This window comes from Theobroma cacao, chromosome 7, assembly GCF_000208745.1.
Source record: "Theobroma cacao cultivar B97-61/B2 chromosome 7, Criollo_cocoa_genome_V2, whole genome shotgun sequence".
Classification (NCBI taxonomy): Eukaryota; Viridiplantae; Streptophyta; class Magnoliopsida; order Malvales; family Malvaceae; genus Theobroma; species Theobroma cacao.
In genome coordinates, this window is record NC_030856.1 from 18,388,936 (window position 1) to 18,410,005 (window position 21,070).

The window sequence follows — 21,070 nt, forward strand, 5'->3', positions numbered from 1 at the left end:
ACCAAGACTTCGTGACGGTTGTCATGGGCCCGAGGGAGGCTCCGGGTCATGACAATTCTATTAGTATCAGAGCTTTCGGTTTAAAAGTTTATGGTTTTGAAAGAAGTTTTTGATTTTAAAGTTGTTGGATTTAAAGTTATTTTAAAATAATTTACAATGTCAATGTGGCCCAGTTAAGATTAGTTAGTTGCATGTAGTTGCATATAAGCCTTAAGTCATCTAAACTAATTCTGTTCTTTTTGTAGATCATTATGCCTCCTCGATGTGAGCTACCACCTATCACTAGATCTACCGGTAGGGGAAGAGGTCACCCCAAACAAAGTCGACCGGATTCCATAGAAGAGGAGTCAGTTGCGTCTTCTTTTAGAGCAGTTCATATTACTAAGTCTACGGATATTCCTGTACCTCTTCCACCAGCTGCTGCTACTCCTGGCGTACCTGCCATGACACCCGAGGCAGCTCAAGCATTAGTGACTTTTCTCGCTGCTCTTACGGGCCAAGCTCAGAATAGTCCAATTCCACCCGCTGTTTCCCCTATAACAGCCCTAGTACCACCACATCCTATTCCACCCCAAACACCAGACATCTCCATTTCTAAGAAATTGAGGGAAGCTAGACAGTTAGGTTGTGTCTCGTTTACTGGTGAGTTGGATGCGACCGTAGCTAGGGATTGGGTTATTCAGGTATCGGAGACACTGACAGATATGGGATTAGATAATGAGATGAAATTGAAGGTGGCTACACAATTACTTGAGAAGAGAGCCTGTACCTGGTGGAATTCAGTAAAGTCTCGCTCTCCTGTACCGCTGACTTGGACGGATTTCCTCTAAGAGTTCGATGGTCAGTACTACACCTATTTCCATCAAAAAGAGAAAAAGAGAATTTTTGAGTTTGAAACAAAGGAACATGACTATTGAGGAGTATGAAACTCGTTTTAACACGCTGATGCTTTATGTACCTGAGTTGGTGAGATTGGAACAAAACCAGGTAAACTACTTTGACGAGGGACTTCGTATTGAGATACAAGAGCATATGATAGTGACTGGCAAGGAGTCGTATAAGGAAGTTGTGCAGATGGCCTTACGGGCTGAGAAGCTCACCACTGAGAATAGATGAATCCGAGTTGAGTTCACAAAGAGAAGGAATCCACCTAGGTTCCTGGGTCAATCTTCAAAGATAGGTAGAGATTTAACATCTACTGCAGGAAGTACTACCTCAGCGTCTGTGGCATCCACTAGACCTCCATCTCAACAGTCACAGCTGAGATCTTCTAAATTTGATCGACTAGTGAGGAGTAATCAAGGAGGGACTTCAGGAGGATTGGACAGATGTCGTAATTACGGAGGATTTCATGTTGGGTCATGTTGAAAGCCTGTAACTTGTTTTAAATGCAGCCAACAGTGGCATATCAAGAGAGATTGTCCTCAGTTGAGACGAGGTATAGTAGCTACTTCTACTCCTCTGACTCGTCCTAGTATACCGCAGAGAGGCACTTCGGGATCACAGTCCAGACAGGGCCTAGTGATATGGTCAGGCATGGGGAGTAATACCCTAGAGCAGCCATCTTCCAAACCGCAACCCTAGATTTCGACCAGGGTTTTTTCAGTGACTTATGATGAAGCCCGAGTTTGACCTAGCATAGTGACAAGTACTATGATTGTGTTTGATAGAGATGCACATGTTTTGATAGATTCAGGCTTTGATAGATCATACGTGAGCATATCATTTGCATCATTCTGAGATACGAACCTGTCACCATTAGAGGAAGAGATTATAGTGCATACTCCTCAAGGCGAGTGGTTAGTAAGAAATACGTATTATAGAGACTGTGGTATTAAAGTTAGGGAAGAAAAATTTATGGGTGATTTAATCCCTTTGGAGATACGAGACTTTGATTTGATCTTGGGTATGGATTAGTTGTCCACTCATCGAGCAAAGGTGGATTGTTTTAAGAAAGAAGTGATTCTTTAGAGTTTAGAGGGAGCAGAAATTGTATTTACGGGGGAGCGTCAAGTATTACCATTTTGTGTAATGTCAGCCCTCAAAGCTTTGAAATTGGTGCGAAAGGGATATCCGGCATACTTGGCTCACATGATTGATATATCGAGGGAGGAACCTAAGTTAGAGAATGTCCCCATAGTAAGTGAGTTCCTAGATGTATTTCTTGATGAATTACCGAGACTTCCTCCCGATCGTGAATTAGAATTCACCATTGACTTACTTTCGGGTACTACCCCTATCTCTATTCCTCCATATAGAATGGTTCTGGCAGAGTTGAAGGAGTTGAAAGTACAATTGCAAGAGTTAGTGGACAAGGGTTTTATACGTCCTAGTACATCTCTGTGGGGAGCACCGATTTTATTTGTGAAAAAGAAAGACGGTACACTTCAGTTATGTATAAATTACCGACAGCTTAACAGAATGACCATTAAGAACAAGTATCTGTTGCCGAAGATTGATGATATTTTTGATCAATTACAGGGAGCTACAGTGTTTTCTAAGGTTGATCTGAGGTCTGGGTATCATCAGTTGAGGATTAAAGAACAGGATGTACCTAAGACAGCGTTTAGGACTCGATACGATCATTATGAGTTCTTGGTCATGCCTTTCGGGTTAACTAACACACCAGCAGCTTTTATGGATCTCATGAACAGGGTGTTCCACCCTTACTTGGACAAGTTTGTTATTGTGTTCATTGATGACATCCTGGTTTACTCGAGAGATAATGAGAAGCATGCTGCCCACTTACGTATAGTATTACAGACTTTGCAGGAAAGACAATTGTATGCAAAGTTTTTGAAGTGTGAGTTTTGGTTACAAGAAGTGGTATTCTTGGGACACGTAGTATCGAGAGTTGGAATATATGTTGATCCCAAGAAGATAGAGACAATTTTACAATGGGAAAAACCTAAGACAGTGACGAAGATTCATAGTTTCCTCGGATTAGCCGGTTATTATTGGAGGTTTATTCAGAGGTTTTCCTTAATAACAGCTCTTTTGACTTGTTTAACTCATAAGGGAGTTAAGTTTGAGTGGGATGATGTTTGTGAGAATCGATTTCAGGAGCTAAAGAACCGGTTAACCTCCGCTCCCGTTTTAACACTTTTTGCGAGTGGTAAGGGATTTGTGGTGTACAGTGATGCATCTAAGTTAAGGTTAGGGTGTGTGTTGATGCAGGATGAGAAAGTAATAGCTTATGCTCCTGACAGTTGAAGAAGCATGAAGCAAATTACCCTACCCATGATTTAGAGTTAGCAGCAGTGGTGTTTGCTTTAAAAATCTGGAGGCATTACTTGTATGGTAAGCATTGTAGGATATTTACGGATCACAAGAGTTTAAAATATTTGCTCACTTAGAAAGAGCTTAATTTGAGGCAAAGGCGATGGTTGGAGTTGATAAAAGATTATGACTTGGTGATAGACTACCATTCGGGAAAGGCGAATGTTGTAGCTGATGCCTTAAGTCTAAGTCTTCATCGTCTTTAGCCGCACTTCAGAGTTGTTATTTTCCAACATTATTGGAGATGAAATCTCTTGGGGTCCAGTTGAGAAATGGTGATGATGGATCCTTATTGGCAAGCTTTATTGTGCGACCTTCGTTACTTAATCAGATCAAGGACATTTAGAGGTCTGATGATGAGTTAAGAAAAGAAATTCAAAAACTGACCGATGGGGGAGTCAGTGAGTTCAGATTTGGAGAGGATAACGTCTTGATGTTTAGGGATCGAGTTTGTGTTCCTGAGGGAAACCAGTTGAGACAGGTGATCATGGAAGAAGCCCATTCATCTGGCTATGCATTACATCCCGAAAGCACCAAGATGTATAGAACTATCAGGGAGAATTATTGGTGGTCGGGTATGAAGCGAGACATAGCAGAATTCGTAGCAAAGTGTCTCGTATGTCAGCAAGTTAAGGCAGAGCATCAGAGGCCAGCAGGTACACTTTAGTCTTTACCTATTCCTGAGTGGAAATGGGAGCATGTAACTATGGATTTTGGTTTGGGATTGCTGCGGACACAGAAGGGAAAGGATGCAATCTGGGTGATCGTAGATCGATTGACTAAGTCCGCTCACTTTTTAGCTATCCATAGTGCATACTCTATTGAGAAGCTGGCTCAGCTCTATATAGATGAGATTGTAAGGCTACATGGAGTTCCCGTTTCTATAGTGTCAGACAGAGATCCTCGATTCACTTCTCGATTATGGCCAAAATTTTAAGAAGCTCTCGGAACCAAATTGAAATTTAGCACTACTTTTCACCCACAGACGAATGGTCAGTCAAAGAGGACTATCTAGACTATGGAGGATATGTTGAGGGCTTGTGTCATGGATTTTCTTGGGAGTTGGGATAGGCACTTGCCATTAATGGAATTTGCTTACAACAACAGTTTCCAGGCTAGCATTGGTATGGCACCATACGAAGCTTTATATGGAAGGAAATGTCGTACTCCACTTTGTTGGAATGAAGTGGGTGAAAGAAAGTTAGTTAGTGTGGAATTGATTGATCTAACTAATGACAAGATCAAGGTTATACGAGAGAGGCTAAAGGTAGTCCAGAATAGGCAGAAGAACTATGCAGATAAACGGAGAAACGACTTGGAGTTTGAGATCGATGATAGAGTTTTTCTAAAGGTTTTTCCATGTAAAGGTGTGATTCAATTTGTGAAGCGGGGAAAGCTTAACCCGAGGTATATTGGACCATTCCGAATCATTGAGAGAATTGGACCAGTGGCTTATTGGTTAGAACTCCAGAGTTAGATCGGATCCACAACGTTTTCCATGTCTCCATGCTTAAGAAATATGTACCAGATCCTTCTCACATCCTCGAAGCACCTCCGATCGAGTTGCATGACGATTTGAAGTTCGATTTTCAACCTATAAGTATCTTGGATCGAAAGGATCGAGTACCGAGGAACAAGAGTATTTCAATGGTCAAAGTGTTGTGGAAAAGTGCTCGAATGGAGGAAATGACATGGGAAGTAGAGCATCAGATGAGGAACTAATACCCGCATCTATTTGTCAAATTTGGTAAGTGAAATTTTGAGGTCAAAATTTTATTTTAAGGGGGGTAGAATTGTAAAACCCAACCCTATAAACACATGTCATGACATACATGCACTGAGTAGCATGTTATTACGCTAGGAAAGCACTTCAGAATAGATGAAACTCGGTATTGTACCTAACGGTACACTTGAGTTGATTTAACCTCGAACTAGTTCAAATAGGAATCGTAGGATGAAATTTAATATTATGTAGTCCAGGAATAACTAAAAATGATTGTTTGGAGTTCGACGGTGCATTTGGGGTAAAATGGAAAATTTCGATGTTCAGGGGCAAAATCATCATTTTGCCACCTAAGATAATAATTTGATCATGGAGTGAAATTTTTTACCAAGATTAACTATTTGGAGTATAATTTAATGATAGGAAGTGAAAATTTTAGGGGCCACTTGTCATTGTAATTATTATTGTACATTATAACTTTGTAAATTATAGTATGTATGAATTTATTTTGTTCTCACGCTACAAAAATTATTTATGTATAGTTCTATAAAAATTATTTTATAAGAAAATGAAATATATTATCAAATATTTTTATTTAGTCTAGTTAGCCAACTTTTCACTCTAAATGGATGATTTAGATTACAAAAATTTATTTTAAATCGGTAGTGGATATTTTATACCATACGTTATATTTTTGTCAGGTTTCAAAATTTTTGATAAAAATGACCAAAATACCCCTGTGTGGTGAAAATTTTATTTTGATTGTTTTCGATCTAAAATAGTTTCTATTCTCTTAAAACTCGATATTTAGTAACTATTGCTCACAAGGGAGGTGGACAACTGATGCAAGAGCCTTGCGAGGTTTCAGTGAATATACTAGGTAATGAAGGTTTACCGAGACTTCGTGGCGATTGTCATGGGCTCGAGGGAGGTTTCGGGTCGTGATAATACTACCCTTGGTAAGGGAATAGAAATACGTTATGAGAATTGCGGAAATCTACTTTAAAAAAAAAGGACGATGATTTGAAAATTCAAGTACTCGTATATGAGTAAAGATTTGGTAATGAGACATGACCTAAAGTTGGAATACTACAATATGAATTTTGATTAAGAAAATTGACTTATAAAACACTTAGTGTTTAGAGATGGTGCCAATTAGTGGTTTACTCTTGTATGAGAATGGAATATTGAAATCAGCTTTGTGTATTCAACACAAATGATGAGCATGATCTAACCAACCAAGAGAAGAAATGATTCTAACCTTGATTGTTGGTTTTTTTGGTTTTACAGATGGCTTATTGAGCTTGATATGCCTAAGGCTATTCAAAGTTAAAATTTTTGGAAATATATCTGTATGGATATATATGTTGCATATTGGTATAAAAGCTCATGCGGAGTTAGTTATAATTTGATCCGATGATGATATTCTATCAATGGTTATAGTGCTAGACAATGATTAAGATAATTTATCGCTGATTTTGGTAGTGAACAAGTGGATTATAATTCTGTTAGCTTAAAAGTAAGTGTTTATACTTTTGGTATGAGTTCATCAAATTCTATTATATCATGATAAAACTTGGTGTTTTGATATAGCTTGAGAAGCTTGGTATATGACCTAGCTTAACTGTGAGCTAGAAATTGTTAGGCTATTATGAAGTACACAAATAGAGAAGTATGACATGAATTTAATATCCTAATGGGCAATGGAAAATGATGTATTAGTTTTGGTATAACTTCAATATATATAGTTTTGAGATATAAAAATGTGGGGAAAAGTTTGTAGCTTATGCGTAAAGGTGTGCATTTGGATTCGTATAATTAAAAATGTAAAATCTGTCTTGATTGATATAAAGTTCATGATTCAAAATGAATGATTATGGATTTAATTTTCTAAGGTAAAAGGGACTAAAAGAAGTTCATATCATAAAGGCCTTAATAGATGATTCTGAAATTTTAAAGTGCACTTAAGGAGAGACAAATGTTTAATTTGATCTTCAAATTGATAAACTAATGAGGCCATGAGATCTGATGTTTGGAGTAAATTTGAGAAATATCAAGTTAGATATGTTGTGGGTGATTGATGACGAACAAATTAGCTATGACATCGGAAATGTAGAAATAATTAGTAATCAAAATGAGACTTGGAAAGGAACTTTAAAAGGAAAATTTTGAGCAACTTTAATCTTGAGAGGTTGAGTTATTGATTAAAGAGATTGATTAAGATTATAAGGGGGTATGCGGAATGTCATGATTTATTGAAATGCCTTATGGTATAAGTTGAGATTTATCTAGTGAGCACTCGAACATGAAAGTATTGGAGTTTGTTTTTGGGAAGATGGTTACTAATGGTTACCGGATTTGAATCATCTGTGATGTTAAACATATATGAATAAATAAAGAGTGTTTGATCCTTATGTATTATGAAATGCTTGAATGGAATTTGTATGGAGGTATGTGAAACAGAATAGAGGTTGGTTGACCATTTAGACCCATAGTCAATGGTGGAATAAATGCTTGAATGTTGGAAGGTTTGATAAAAGATCAAAGTAGAGGAATTGTGGATGGTTAAGTAAACATGCATGATTGATGATTTAAGGATGATTTGATTGAGGTGTGATCAGAATTAATAGCATATTTGAATTCTCTTCATAAGATAAAGAATGATATTGTTTTGATCCAACAAGAGTAGTACACATAATTATATATTATGACATCGTTGACTTTTCTATAAAGATTGTGTCAAGCCCGACTCCAATATGTTTATTATGCCATTCTTACATAAGAATGCATGTTTGCTTACTTGGGTACCTCAAAAATCGTTAAAGGACAACAATGTACCAAATGGTACAATTAAGTTGAATTAAGCCTCGAACTAGTCCAAATAGAGATTTTAAGATGAAATTGAGAATTTTAAAACCCCATAATGACTTAAAATGGTGATTCGGAGTTGGAGGACCGATTTGGAGTCAAATTGGAATTTTCATGAACTAGGGGCAATTGGTCATTTTCCACCCGAGGTTAAAATCTGAGTGTTGGATAAAATTTTTTACTAAGATTGAGCATTTGGAGTATAATTTAAGTTTGAGAAGTGAAGAATTTTAATTCTGACATTTTTTCGAGCATAAGGGTAAAATAGTCATTTTGCCACCAAAGGGTAAAATTGTAATTTTACACCACCCAACACTTGTCTAGCACATGGATTTTACCCAATATTATCATGGATAATTGAGCAAATTTGAGTGGTGGAGACAAATTGCTTAATGGGTAAGTATGACACATGGACCAACGGAATGGTGACATGTGTCAAATTCTCATCCATTTATTATTTTCCTTATAAATTAGCACAAAATCAGCCCATTTCTCTTCATATGGCCGACAAAAGGAAGAACAAAGCAAGAACAAAGGAAGAAAAAGGAAGAACAAAACCCTAGGTGGAAAATTCAAGGGAAAAGTTTGAAAATTCAAGGAAACAAGTGACAAAAGGTAAGATTTTTCAATTCTAGCTTGTGATCTACCTTTCCTATGCATTATTTTGCATTTTTCATGGTTGAATCACAAGATATCATGAAGGATTCATGGCTGACTGAATTTAGAGAGAGAAGATTTGATGATTTATTTGGTTAGATTTTGAGATATTTTAGTGTTTTTAGTTGCTTAGTGTTGTGTAGCATGAAAAGCCAACAAGAAAAATTCATTTTCTCCCATCACCCATCATTGGCCGAATTCTCCATGTAGAATATTGATGATGATTTTGATTTTATTTCAAGTGATTTGGTTAGGAATTAGTGATTTATGGTGCAAGAATCAATCTTGAAAAATTATAATGTTGATGCGCCCACCATGGCCGAATTTTCCAAGAGATAATGTAAGGATGATTTTGCCATATTTCAAGTTATTTAATTTGTGTTTGATGATTTAGAGCATTGGGAGAAAAATAAAATTATATGAAGTTGAATTGGATGTATTGGCCAATTAATCGAGTGATAGATCAAATTAGGCCAATACCGTTTAATTTAGGTACACAATTGAATTTATGTAGAACACCTTGTTTAGACAATAATCCAAACAATTTGCATCCTATTTCATACATTAGTATAAAGCCTGAATTTGTTTTAGAACAATTTAGCACAATGTAGTAAATGGCTTATTGTGCATTATGTCTAGGTGGTGAGCATTCTGGCAAAAGTAAAGAGATAGTACCCGAGGATCAAGAATCGGAGTACTTGGAATTCGACTCCCGAAATAGTGAGTAACCTTATTATTGTCTTAATTATCTAAAATATGTTTTTATTCAATTTTGCAATTTTTATAGAAAATGAGTTTAAATGGTTAATTTTTAGGTTTTATAAACAAAATGTGTTTAAATGAAAGGATTTTATAAATTGTCTTGAAATTGAATGATGGCTTTAAAAATAGAGTAATTGGAGACCACTTAATGTGTTATAAATTTATGGTTCTAATTGATTGGCTTACGATAATATTTGCATGAATGGTTGAATTGGTAAATGTGTTAAAAATGTATGAACTATTGATTTACCTTGAGAGGCTATAAAATAAAATAATTGCCATGTCATGCTATTACAAATTTGTTTGTATGGTGGGTTATAAATTAGTCGCTACAGTGGACGGGTTCCGTGGACCAGCCTATTAGAAGGGCATGGTAACTCTATTATATTCATACCTCAGTATGAGAGGCGCGGTTGGATAACTCCTGAGGCTAAAACTTTAGAGTTCACTTTACACCAAACCACCACGGGAGGGTGAACTCAGCCAATGTCAAGGAACGACTATGTTTTCAAAATCAAAACATGATTTATGTGTACATAACTTTTTAACAGCCTTGGCTGACTCGGTTGGGATATTCCTCAATCAAGGTATCCCTGATAACTGGGTATGAGAATGATTTTGGTACGAGCCAAAGTTTTAAGAAATTCATAAGCCATGTTGATTACTCGATTTATATGAATTGATTTTATTTGGTTGAAGCAAGTTGAAAGGTGATGAATTACAGTATGTTAAACTATTTTATCTATCTCCATTTACTCAACTTTAGATATTTTAGATGGTATTTGTTTACTCACTGGGATTATATAATCTCATCACCCTCATTTCCACGAATTTCAGGCTCAGAATAGGCTGTAGATAGCTGATTTCATTGAGGCTACCATTGGATTTGCATCCTCCAAATTGTAGGTTCACAATCTTCCTTACTTTTAGTTATTTGGGGGCCCACTGGTTATTGTAAATTAAATTAAATACTCTGGTTTACTGTATTACAATATGTATGAATTTATTTTGCTTTTACATTGCTATAAAAAAATTANGCCCTCGATCAAGGTATCCCTGATAACTGGGTATGAGAATAATTTTGGCAAGAGCCAAAGTTTTAAGAAATTCATAAGCCATGTTGATTACTCGATTTATATGAATTGATTTTATTTGGTTGAAACAAGTGGAAATGTGATGAATTACAGTATGTTAAACTATTTTATCTGTCTCCATTTACTCAACTTTAGATATTTTAGATGGTATTTGTTTACTCACTGGGATTATATAATCTCACCACCCTCCTTTCCACCCATTTCAGGCTCAGAATAGGCTATAGATAGCTGATTTCATCGAGGCTATCATTGGATTTGCATCCTCCAAAATGTAAGTTCACAATCTTCCTTACTTTAAGTTATTCCGGGGCCCGCTGGTTATTGTAAATTAAATTAAATACTCTGGCTTATTGTATTACAATATGTATGAATTTATTTTGCTTTTACACTGCTACAAAAAAATTATTTACGTATAACTCTAAAAATATTATTTTATAAGAAAATAGAATATTTTATTGAATATTTCTTTTATTTTTTTTATTATATCCAAATAATCATAATTTCTTTTTAAATGAAGGTTTTAGATGTTTAAACTTATTTTTGATTATGAATTATGTGTTTTGTACTCCCATACTACATTTTTAGAACATTTCGAGAATTTTGAGAAAAAATGACCAAAATGCCCTTGTGAGAAAAAAATGTTTTTCTATTGTTTTGATTTGGAAATAGTTTATAATCTCTCAAAACATAATTTTAGGGACTAATACACACAAGGGAAATGAAAAAAAAAAACTGATGTTAAGCCTTGCGAGGTTTCGATTAACATTCTGGGTAATGAATGTCTATCAGGACGTCGCAGTGGTTGTCACGGGCTCGATAGGAGTTTCGGGTCGTGACAATTCAGGTGGTATCAGAGCCTTTGATTTTAAAGATTAGAGCTTTTGGGTTTAAAGTTGTTTTAAAAATTTACAGTGTTAGTGTGCCCCAAGTTAAGTTTGATAAAATAGAATCCGTGCATCTGCATATAGAATTTGGAGTTGTTTAGACTCGTTTTGTTTCTTCTTATAGATCTTATGGGAGCATAAGTCATAGACAGGGAGCTATATGAACTCTTGTTCCCAGTAATCCACTTCCTTGCTAATGTCATGCAAAGGTCATAAGTAAGGTTGTTGTTTAGGTTTAAGATGCCACCCATGACACGAGCCAGTGTTAGAAAGATCTTAAAACGAATGCTCCTAATGAAAGATTAATGAAATGATATATCCCTTCGATTAAGGGTAAAGAAATTTGGAGTTGGACTAATAGGCCGTGATAATTTATTCATTTGGTGGAGTTATAATTGAACTCATGGTTGTCAATTGAAAAAAGATTTGGGGACTATGGATTATATTGGGGTTAATATAAAGGAGCACGTGTGATAATGGTAATAAGGGGCTCACTTTGATTAGAATGAATAATGATGGTTGTAATTCACTTGGAGTGTATAAATTAAGCATTGACGTAAGAGAAAACCCATACTTATGTGCATGAAGATAAGAACACTATGTTAATTGAGCTTGTTATGCCCATATAAAAGTGGTGTTGGGATTTTGAAATATTTTATATGTGAATATGTGTTGAATAGGTACAGCAGCTTAGAGGGAACTTGTGTTGATTTCAATTAAGCGATTGTGAGATTTCAAGAATTGATTGGACCTATTATAGTTCATGGATATAAACACGTGAATTAACTCGAGAGTGAGTATCAATGATTATTATAATTGATGTGTGGTCATGAAGTAAGAAGTTAGTAAACAAATCTGCTCTAAGAATGAGCTTGAACTTTGCTATGCATAGCAGAGGGAGCCAAGGGATTGAAGGACTAAATGTGGAATTGACAGCTTGAGGTTAAATGACTTGGAAATGTCGAATCTAGTCTAAGTGCCGTATGAAGTTCCATAATTGACACTGATATACAAATTACTTGAAAGATCAATCTAAAAGTTTATTCAGTTTAAAGTGTGGCCTATGATACGAATGATCAGTCTTGAAGGTGATCTCCCCAGAGTAAGGAATTTAGAGAATGTTGATGTTTGGATATACTCTAAGAGAGAGAACTTCTGCATCCTAAGTTTAGGGCAACTTTGATCTTATGATCGCAAAGGCAAGGTGTAATAACTAAGTAAATTATTCACTTAATAAATGTGATTGGTTATTCATGAATAAAGTCAAAATCTTAACATTTAGTGGCGTACAATTTGATAATGATGTATTTAAGAGTTATTTGGAGATAATTCCTTCATCAAATGTGCACTAAATGCTATGGTAAAGGCATATCAATGTTAATATGAAATGTATCCAGGAATGATCTTAACATATCACCAAAGGAGAATTAAACATGTTGAAATTAATGTTCTAATAGTGTGCATATGATAGAAAGCTAGTTTGTAAGTTGTAGTTTTCATGATCATGAAATATATAAAGATTATCAATATATGGACATACACTTGGAGTTGTAATTTACAAGTTTGGAGTATTTAAGATATGATTAAATGGAATTAGCATTAGTTAAGGTACGTAAATCTTCTAACTAAATTATGTGGAGTATGCATGATAGTAGAATGGAGGAACATAGTGCTGTGATACTATATGGTGAAGTTACTATACAATATGGAAAGAATATTCTAAAGTGGAATTTATTGATTATTGATAAGTGTTATAGGATGAGATGAATTTGAAAATATTGACTTGACCTATGAGCGCAAGAGGATATAAATGGTTATGGAAATTGTGACGTAAGCTTGGAGGAAAACCAAACGGTTGAGAATGATTAGTGTAGTAACCTTAAATATAGATGAATAACATTGATTAAGTAAACTCCAATAGCCATCGTGCTGCGGTGCTAAGAACACTTCATGTCTAGGACGCATGAATAAAATGAGACAGATGTGAAGTTGAACTTTTGAGTTGAACAAAAGTCATTGAACTTGATTCTAAGTTTTGTTAACTGGAGTTTTAAGGTTTTGGAAGGTATCAATATGAATGAGTTAAAGCTGAAATGGTTAAAGGCGTTCCCTTCGGGGGGGAGCAAAAGGTCTAGGGTTCGAAACTTGGCGAGAAGGTCCTGCAGGGCTTGTCGTGCCCCCCTTAGGTGCGGGGTTCCGAGTAAGTCAAGTGATGGGGATCCAGACATAACAATACCTTTGAGTGGGCCCCGAAAGGGGTGCCACATAAATGGCTAAGTTACGGGTTAAGTGATCACATGTTGTGAGACATAAGTTTAAGATAGATATCCCCAAGGAAATACTCAAGAGAAGTTCTGCCCTGGATCTTGGGAAAGCGAACACTAAGTTATGTAGTTATAAAAAGGAAGCTGTAAGTTAAGAGTGATACTTGTATTGACATTAAAAAAGTACTTGAGGAGAATCTAGTTACAAGTCTTGTAATTTCAAGTGCAATTTATAAATTGGCTAAGGGAGAATGGTGTTATGTTCATATGAAAGAGTGGAACAAAGGATGATTGAAGTTGACCTTGATAATGAAGTCGGATAATGAAACTTTCCTAATATATTATGGAAATTGGAATTCGAAATGCTTGAGGCATACACGATTCAAATGAGTCTGAGTTTTAAGTGACAAATCAATATCGGAATGTAAGAAGGATACAATATATGTAGAGGCATGAAAGATAATCGAGGAATAAGGATGACTCTCAAAAATTATGGTATTGCATAACATGCAATGGTCAAGTCAAGGAATATTTTTGAAGTATCAATGGGATTATAAAGCATAAACGCATAATGGATTATAATTCAATGGAGATGACATTATGTTGCAATGATATATAGTACAAGAAGACTTAAGCATATAATTGGAAATGATAAGAAGAGAGTATAAGTATGTAAATGATGTGGAACTATACATAGGCATGATGAGAATTTGTATGAATTATGAAGATTATTCTATTGAATCTTGGTTATGGATGGGAATAAACAAAGAGAAATTATTCTGAAGGCATTTGAAAATAGAGACCCGTATACATAATGAGGAATATGGACATTTGAATGTGCATGTATACGTATGTGTGGTGTTAGTGATATACCCAACTAAAATGAAGAATGGTTTTAATGGTTTGAGATTTAAACTCAATATATTTGATGAGTTGTATAGATAATGTAATGATCAAGAATCTTATCAGAAGTCGATTTATGGTGACCTAAGGAATTTTGGGGAAATAGTTAAGGGAATGTAATCCATAGTGCGATTAAGCTATATGAGATGGACTAATAGGATTAAGAAGATTTTAATTTCCTAAATGCAAGGTAAACATGAAGTATGTGGAATTAATTGAAGCCATTAATCTTCCTTAACGTTGAGGATATGTATAGGAATGAGTATAGTGTGTTAATGATGTCGTAAACTACACAATAGTGTATGATGATAGGATGAATGAATGAAAGTCGAGAAGTTTGATATGGAATGAAGTAATAAGATAGTGATTGGTATACCTAAATAAGTATAAAATGCGATCGAAATTGCTATGATTGGGATGGAGTTATGGTTCAAGTTTAATGATAGTAATAGAAACATGCTTGGTGTTACGATATAAGAGATCATAATTGTGAAGGTTACTGTTGATTTGATTTTAAAGTATAATCATAGACATAAGTGAAGTACTCGTGTTGAATTGGAGGTAAATGAGGTGAACAAATCGAAATTCCCTATAAAAGGGAGGACATAAGAAGTCGAGCATTAGATGAGAAAACAATACCCCACATTTTCTCTTAGTTCAGTAAATGAAATTTTAAGGTCAAAATTTTATTTTAAGGGGAGTAGTGCTGTCAAGCCCGACTCTACAATATATTTATTATGCCATTCTTACATAAGAATGCACGTTTGCTTACTTGGGTATCTCAAATATCGTTAAAGGACGACAATGTACCAAATGGTATAATTAAGTTGAATTAAGCCTCAAGCTAGTCCAAAATAGAGATTTTAAGATGAAATTGAGAATTTTAAAACCCTAGAATGACATAAAATGGTGATTCAGAGTTCGAGGACCGATTTGGAGTCAAATTGGAATTTTCATGACCTAGGGGCAAAATGGTCATTTTGCCACCCGAGGTTAAGATCTGAGTGTTGGATGAAATTTTTGACTAAAATTGAGCATTTGGAGTATAATTTAAGTTTGAGAAGTGAAGAATTTTAATATGGGTATTTTTTTGAGCATAAGGGCAAAATAATCATTTTGTCACCCTAGGGGCAAAATTGTAATTTTACACCACAAAACACTTGTCCAGCACATGGATTTTACCGAATATTATCATGGATAATTGAGGAAATTTGAGTGGTGGAGAGAGATTGCTTAATGGGTAAGTATGACACATAGACCAATAGAATGGTGACATGTGTCAAATTCTCATCCATTTGTTATTTTTCTTATAAATTCACACAAAATCAGCCCATTTCTCTTCATATGGCCGGCCAAAGGAAGAACAAAGCAAGAACAAAGGAAGAAAAAGGAAGAACAAAACCGTAGGTGGAAAATTCAAGGGAAAAGTGTGAAAATTCAAGGAAACAAGTGACAAAAGGTAAGATTTTTCAATTCTAGCTTGTGATCTACCTTTCCTATGCACTATTTTGCATTTTCCATGGTTGAATCACAAGATATCATGAAGGATTCATGGCTGACCGAATTTAGAGAGAGAAGATTTGATGATTTATTTAGTTAGATTTTGAGATATTTTAGTGTTTTTAGTTGTTTAGTGTTGTGTAGCATGAAAAGACAACAAGAAAAATTCATTTTCTCCCATCACCCATCATTGGCCAAATTCTCCATGTAGAATATTGATGATGATTTTGATTTTATTTCAAGTGATTTGGTTAGGAATTAGTGATTTATGGTGCGAGAATCGAGCTTGAAAAATTATAATGTTGATGCACCCACAATGGCCGAATTTTCCAAGAGAAAATGTAAGGATGATTTTGCCATATTTCAAGTTATTTAATATGTGTTTGATGATTTGGAGTATTGAGAGAAAAATGAAATTATTTGGAGTTAAATTGGACGTATTGGTAAATTAATCGAGTGATAGATTGAATTAGGCCAATAACGTTTAATTTAGGTACACAATTGAATTTGTGTAGAACACTGTGTTTAGACAATAATCTAAACAATTTGCATCCCATTTCATACATTAGTATAAAGGCTGAATTGGTTTTATAACAATTTAGCACAATGTAGTAAATGGCTTATTGTGCATTATGTCTAGCTGGTGAGCATTCTAGCAAAAGTAAAGAGATAGTACCCGAGGATCAAGAATCGGAGTACTTGGAATTCGACTCCCGAAATAGTGAGTAACCTTATTATCGTCTTAATTATCTAAAGTATGTTTTTATTCGATTTTGTGAATTTTATAGAAAATGGGTTTAAACGGTTAATTTTTAGGTTTTATAAACAAAATGTGTTTAAATGAAATGATTTTATAAATTTTCTTGAAATTAAATGATAGCTTTGAAAATAGAGTAATTGGAGACCACTTGATGTGTTATAAATTTATGGTTCTAATTGATTGGCTTATGATAATATTGGCATGAATGGTTGAATTGGTAAATATTTTGAAAATGTATGAATGGTTGATTTTCCTTGAGAGGCTATAAAATAAAATAATTGCCATGTCATGCTATTGCAAATTTTATTGTATGGTGGGTTATAAATTAGTCGCTATAATGGACGGGTTCCGTGGACCAACCTATTAGAGAGGCACAGTAACCCTATTATATTCATACCTCAATATGAGAGGCGCGGTTGGATAACTTCTGAGGCTAAAACTTTAGAGTTCAGTTTACGCCAAACCACCACGTGAGGGTGAACTCAGCCAACGTCAAGGAACGGCTATGTTTTCAAAATAAAAACATGATTTATGCGTACATAACTTTTTAATAGCCTTGGCGGACTCGATTGAGATAGCCCTCGATCAAGGTAACTGGGTATGAGAATGATTTTGGCACGAGCCAAAGTTTTAAGAAATTCATAAGCCATGTTGATTACTCGATTTACATGAATTGATATTATTTGGTTGAAGCAAGTTGAAAGGTGATGAATTATAGTTTATTAAACTATTTTTTATATCTCCATTTACTCAACTTTTGATATTTTAGATGGCATTTGTTTACTCACTGGGATTATATAATCTCATCACCCTCATTTCCACCCATTTCAAGCTCAGAATAGGCTGTAAATAGCTGATTTCATTGAGGCTACCATTGGATTTGCATCCTCCAAACTGTAGGTTGACAGTCTTCCTTACTTTTAGTTATTTGGAGGCCCATTAGTTATTGTAAATTAAATGAAATACTCTGGTTTACTGTTTTACAGTATGTATGAAGTTATTTTGCTTTTACACTGCTACAAAAAAATTATTTATGTATAACTCTAAAAATATTATTTTATAAGAAAATAGAATATTTTATTGAATATATTTTTTATTTTTTTTATTATATCTAAATAATCATAATTTCTTTTTAAATGAAGGTTTTAGATGTTTAAACTTATTTTTGATTATGAATTATGTGTTTTGTACTCCCATACTACATTTTTAGAGGATTTCGAGAATTTTGAGGAAATATGACCAAAATGCCCTTATGAGAAAAAATTGTTTTTCTATTGTTTTGATTTGGAAATAGTTTATAATCTCTCAAAACATAATTTTAGTGAATAATACTCACAGGGGAAGCGAAAAAAAAACTGATGTTAAGCCTTGCGAGGTTTCGATTGACATTTTGGGTAATGAATGTCTATCGGGACGTTGCGACGGTTGTCACGAGCTCGATGGGAGTTTTGGGTCGTGACAGATTGAAAGTTGATATAATGCCTAAACCAAGATTCTATGTTAAGAATGCCCAATGAGAGTGATGTGGCAGGACATGAGAACTTTGATTATTCACCCTATGTCGATTTGAATTCGAGAAGGTAACATTGGAGGCCGAGGAAGAGATGCGGACAAAGTATTCCCACCTCTTTGATGCTTAGAGGTACATTACCTTATAGTTAAATTTAAATTCGGGGATCGAATTTTTGTTAGTGGGGGAGAATGTGGGACCTCAACCCCTATAGGCTCATAACGAGGCATAGGCGTAATTACCCGAGCTAGGGGTAATTTCGTCATTTCGTCTAATAAGTTCCCAGAAAGAAGTTTTCTGATATTTAAGGTCTAAATAAGCATAAGACCAAATAAATGATGTATAATGATGAAAACATGAAGAAAACTAGATGTGGCAATAATTTTTGCAACATGGCCAAAATGGTCATTTTGCACCCCGAGTCAAAATTTTTAAGTTTTCATAAACTCAAGTATATTTAGACCATTGTGGACTTGGGCTTAGTGTTAAAAGAGTAAAAAGATTTCACAGAGGATTAGAGAAGAACAAGCTAACTTGCCAAGGGCATTTTCGTAATTTCAAGTGGAATGGATCAGCTGGAGCTATAAATATCTTTTTCTTCCAGCACCTTTTCATTCTCCAGTAGCTTATTCTCCTTCTTCTTCTTCCATTTCACGTTGCTTCCATTGTCAAGCCCAGCTCTACAATATGTTTATTATGCAATTCCTACATAAGAATGCATTTTTGCTTATTTGGGTACTTCGGAAATCATTAAAGGACGGTATTGTACTAAATGGTACAACTAAGTTGATTTAAGCCTCGAACTAGTCCAAATAGAGATTTTAAAATGAAATTGAGAATTTTAAAACCCCAGAATGACTTAAAATGGTGATTCGGAGTTCGCGAACCGATTTGGAGTTAAATTGGAATTTTCATAACCTAGGGGCAAAATAGTCATTTTGCCACCTGAGGTTAAAAATGGGAATGTTGGAAGAACTTTTTGATCAAGATTGACTATTTAGAACATAATTTGAGTTTGAGAAGTCAAGAATTTTAATTTCAACATTTTTTCGAGGATAAGGGCAAAATAGTCATTTTGCCATCCAGGGGCAAAATTGTAATTTTACACCACCCAACACTTGTCCAGCACATGGATTTTACCCAAGATTATCATGGATAATTGAGGAAATTTAAGTGGTGGAGAGAGATTGCTTAATGGGTAAGTATGACACATGGACCAATGGAATGGTGACATGTGTCAAATTCTCATCCATTTATTATTTTCCTTATAAATTAGCACAAAATCAGCCCATTTCTCTTCATATGGCCGGCCAAAGGAAGAACAAAGCGAGAACAAAGGAATAAAAAGGAAGAACAAAACCCTAGGTGGAAAATTCAAGGGAAAAGTGTGAAAATTCAAAGAAACAAGTGACAAAAGGTAAGATTTTTCAATTCGAGCTTGTGATCTACCTTTCCTATGCATTATTTTGCATTTTCCATGGTTGAATCACAAGATATCATGAAGGATTCATGGCTGACCGAATTTAGAGAGAGAAGATTTGATGATTTATTTGGTTTTTGAGATATTTTAGTGTTTTTAGTTGTTTAGTATTATGTAGCATGAAAAGCCAACAAGAAAAATTCATTTTCTCCCATCACTCATCATTGGCCGAATTCTCCATGTAGAATATTGGTGATGATTTTGATTTTATTTCAAGTGATTTGGTTAGTAATTAGTGATTTATGATGTCACGACCCGGAACCTCCCTCAAGCCCATGACAACCGCCGCGACATCCCGACTAACACTCATTACCTAGAATGCCAATCGGAACCCTGCAAGGCTTACATATCAGTTTTAAACAATTTCCAGTCATTTTCAGCTCAAGTAAATCAAAAGACAAAAATATAGCATTTTTTTATATAAAACAATATTTATAGAAACACATGTAAGTAATCTTTTGTAACTTAGAAGTAAAATAAATTCATACATACAATAATTTACAAAGCTATAATGTACAATAATAATTACAATGACAAGTGGCCCATAAACACACCAAGTGTTGGTGATAGTAACCTAATGTCTGTGAGATAGAGGGGTCAACTGAAATCCTCAACAAAATCGAGTATCTACAAGCTACCACAGGCTTAAAATATTTGGAAAGGAGGTGGGTGAGATTTTGCAATCCCAATGAGTAAACAGACATTATCATAAATATCTAAAGGCGAGTAAAATGGAGGCAAGTTTAAACAACAAATCACAAACCATTTCATAAGGTTTTCAATTTATTTCTTAAACCATAAAATATTTGTAATTTACCAAAACAGTTGTTAAGGCTTATGACTTTTATTAAAAACATGGCTCAAGCCAAAAACTAATCCTCGGGGATACCTTGGCTGAGGCATCTAACCGAGTTCGCCAAGGTTGTTAAGATATTTACATGTTAAACACATGTTAGTTTTGAAAACAAGCCGTTCCTTGGCGTTGGCTGAGTTACACATTCACGTGGGGGTTCGACGTGAAGTGAGCTCTAACACTACCCCGGGAGTTACCCTCCTCGCCTCTACAATTTGAGTAACTATATAATCGGGGTTACCGTGCCCCTCTCATAGGCAGTCCACGGAAAGCCGCCACTGCAGTGACTAAACCCACCAATTTTAATAAAATTTTGACAATATAACGTGACTTTTATTTATTTACCCAGCCTGCATGGTAAAGACAACTTACATAAATTTCCAATGCAATTATAAAATATAGCCACATATACTCATATATCATAAGCCATTCATAGGAAAATATATTTTTCAAGACAATTGGCAGCCTCCAATTACTCAATTTCATGATTAAAAATTTCTTATTTTAGATAAGCAACACAATGAATTTATTTG

The 21,070-nt window shown here is 34.9% G+C and overlaps 1 protein-coding gene across 1 annotated transcript in view; it reads left to right on the plus strand.

Moving 5' to 3' along the window:
* LOC108662823 (RNA-directed DNA polymerase homolog) overlaps positions 2,366-21,070 on the plus strand; it is a 29,270-nt gene continuing 10,565 nt past the window's right edge. Inside the window, exon 1 of the mRNA XM_018124417.1 lies at positions 2,366-2,950. Within this exon, the coding sequence (XP_017979906.1) occupies positions 2,422-2,950 (529 nt within the window). The 5' untranslated portion in view covers positions 2,366-2,421. The remainder of the gene's footprint in view (positions 2,951-21,070) is intronic.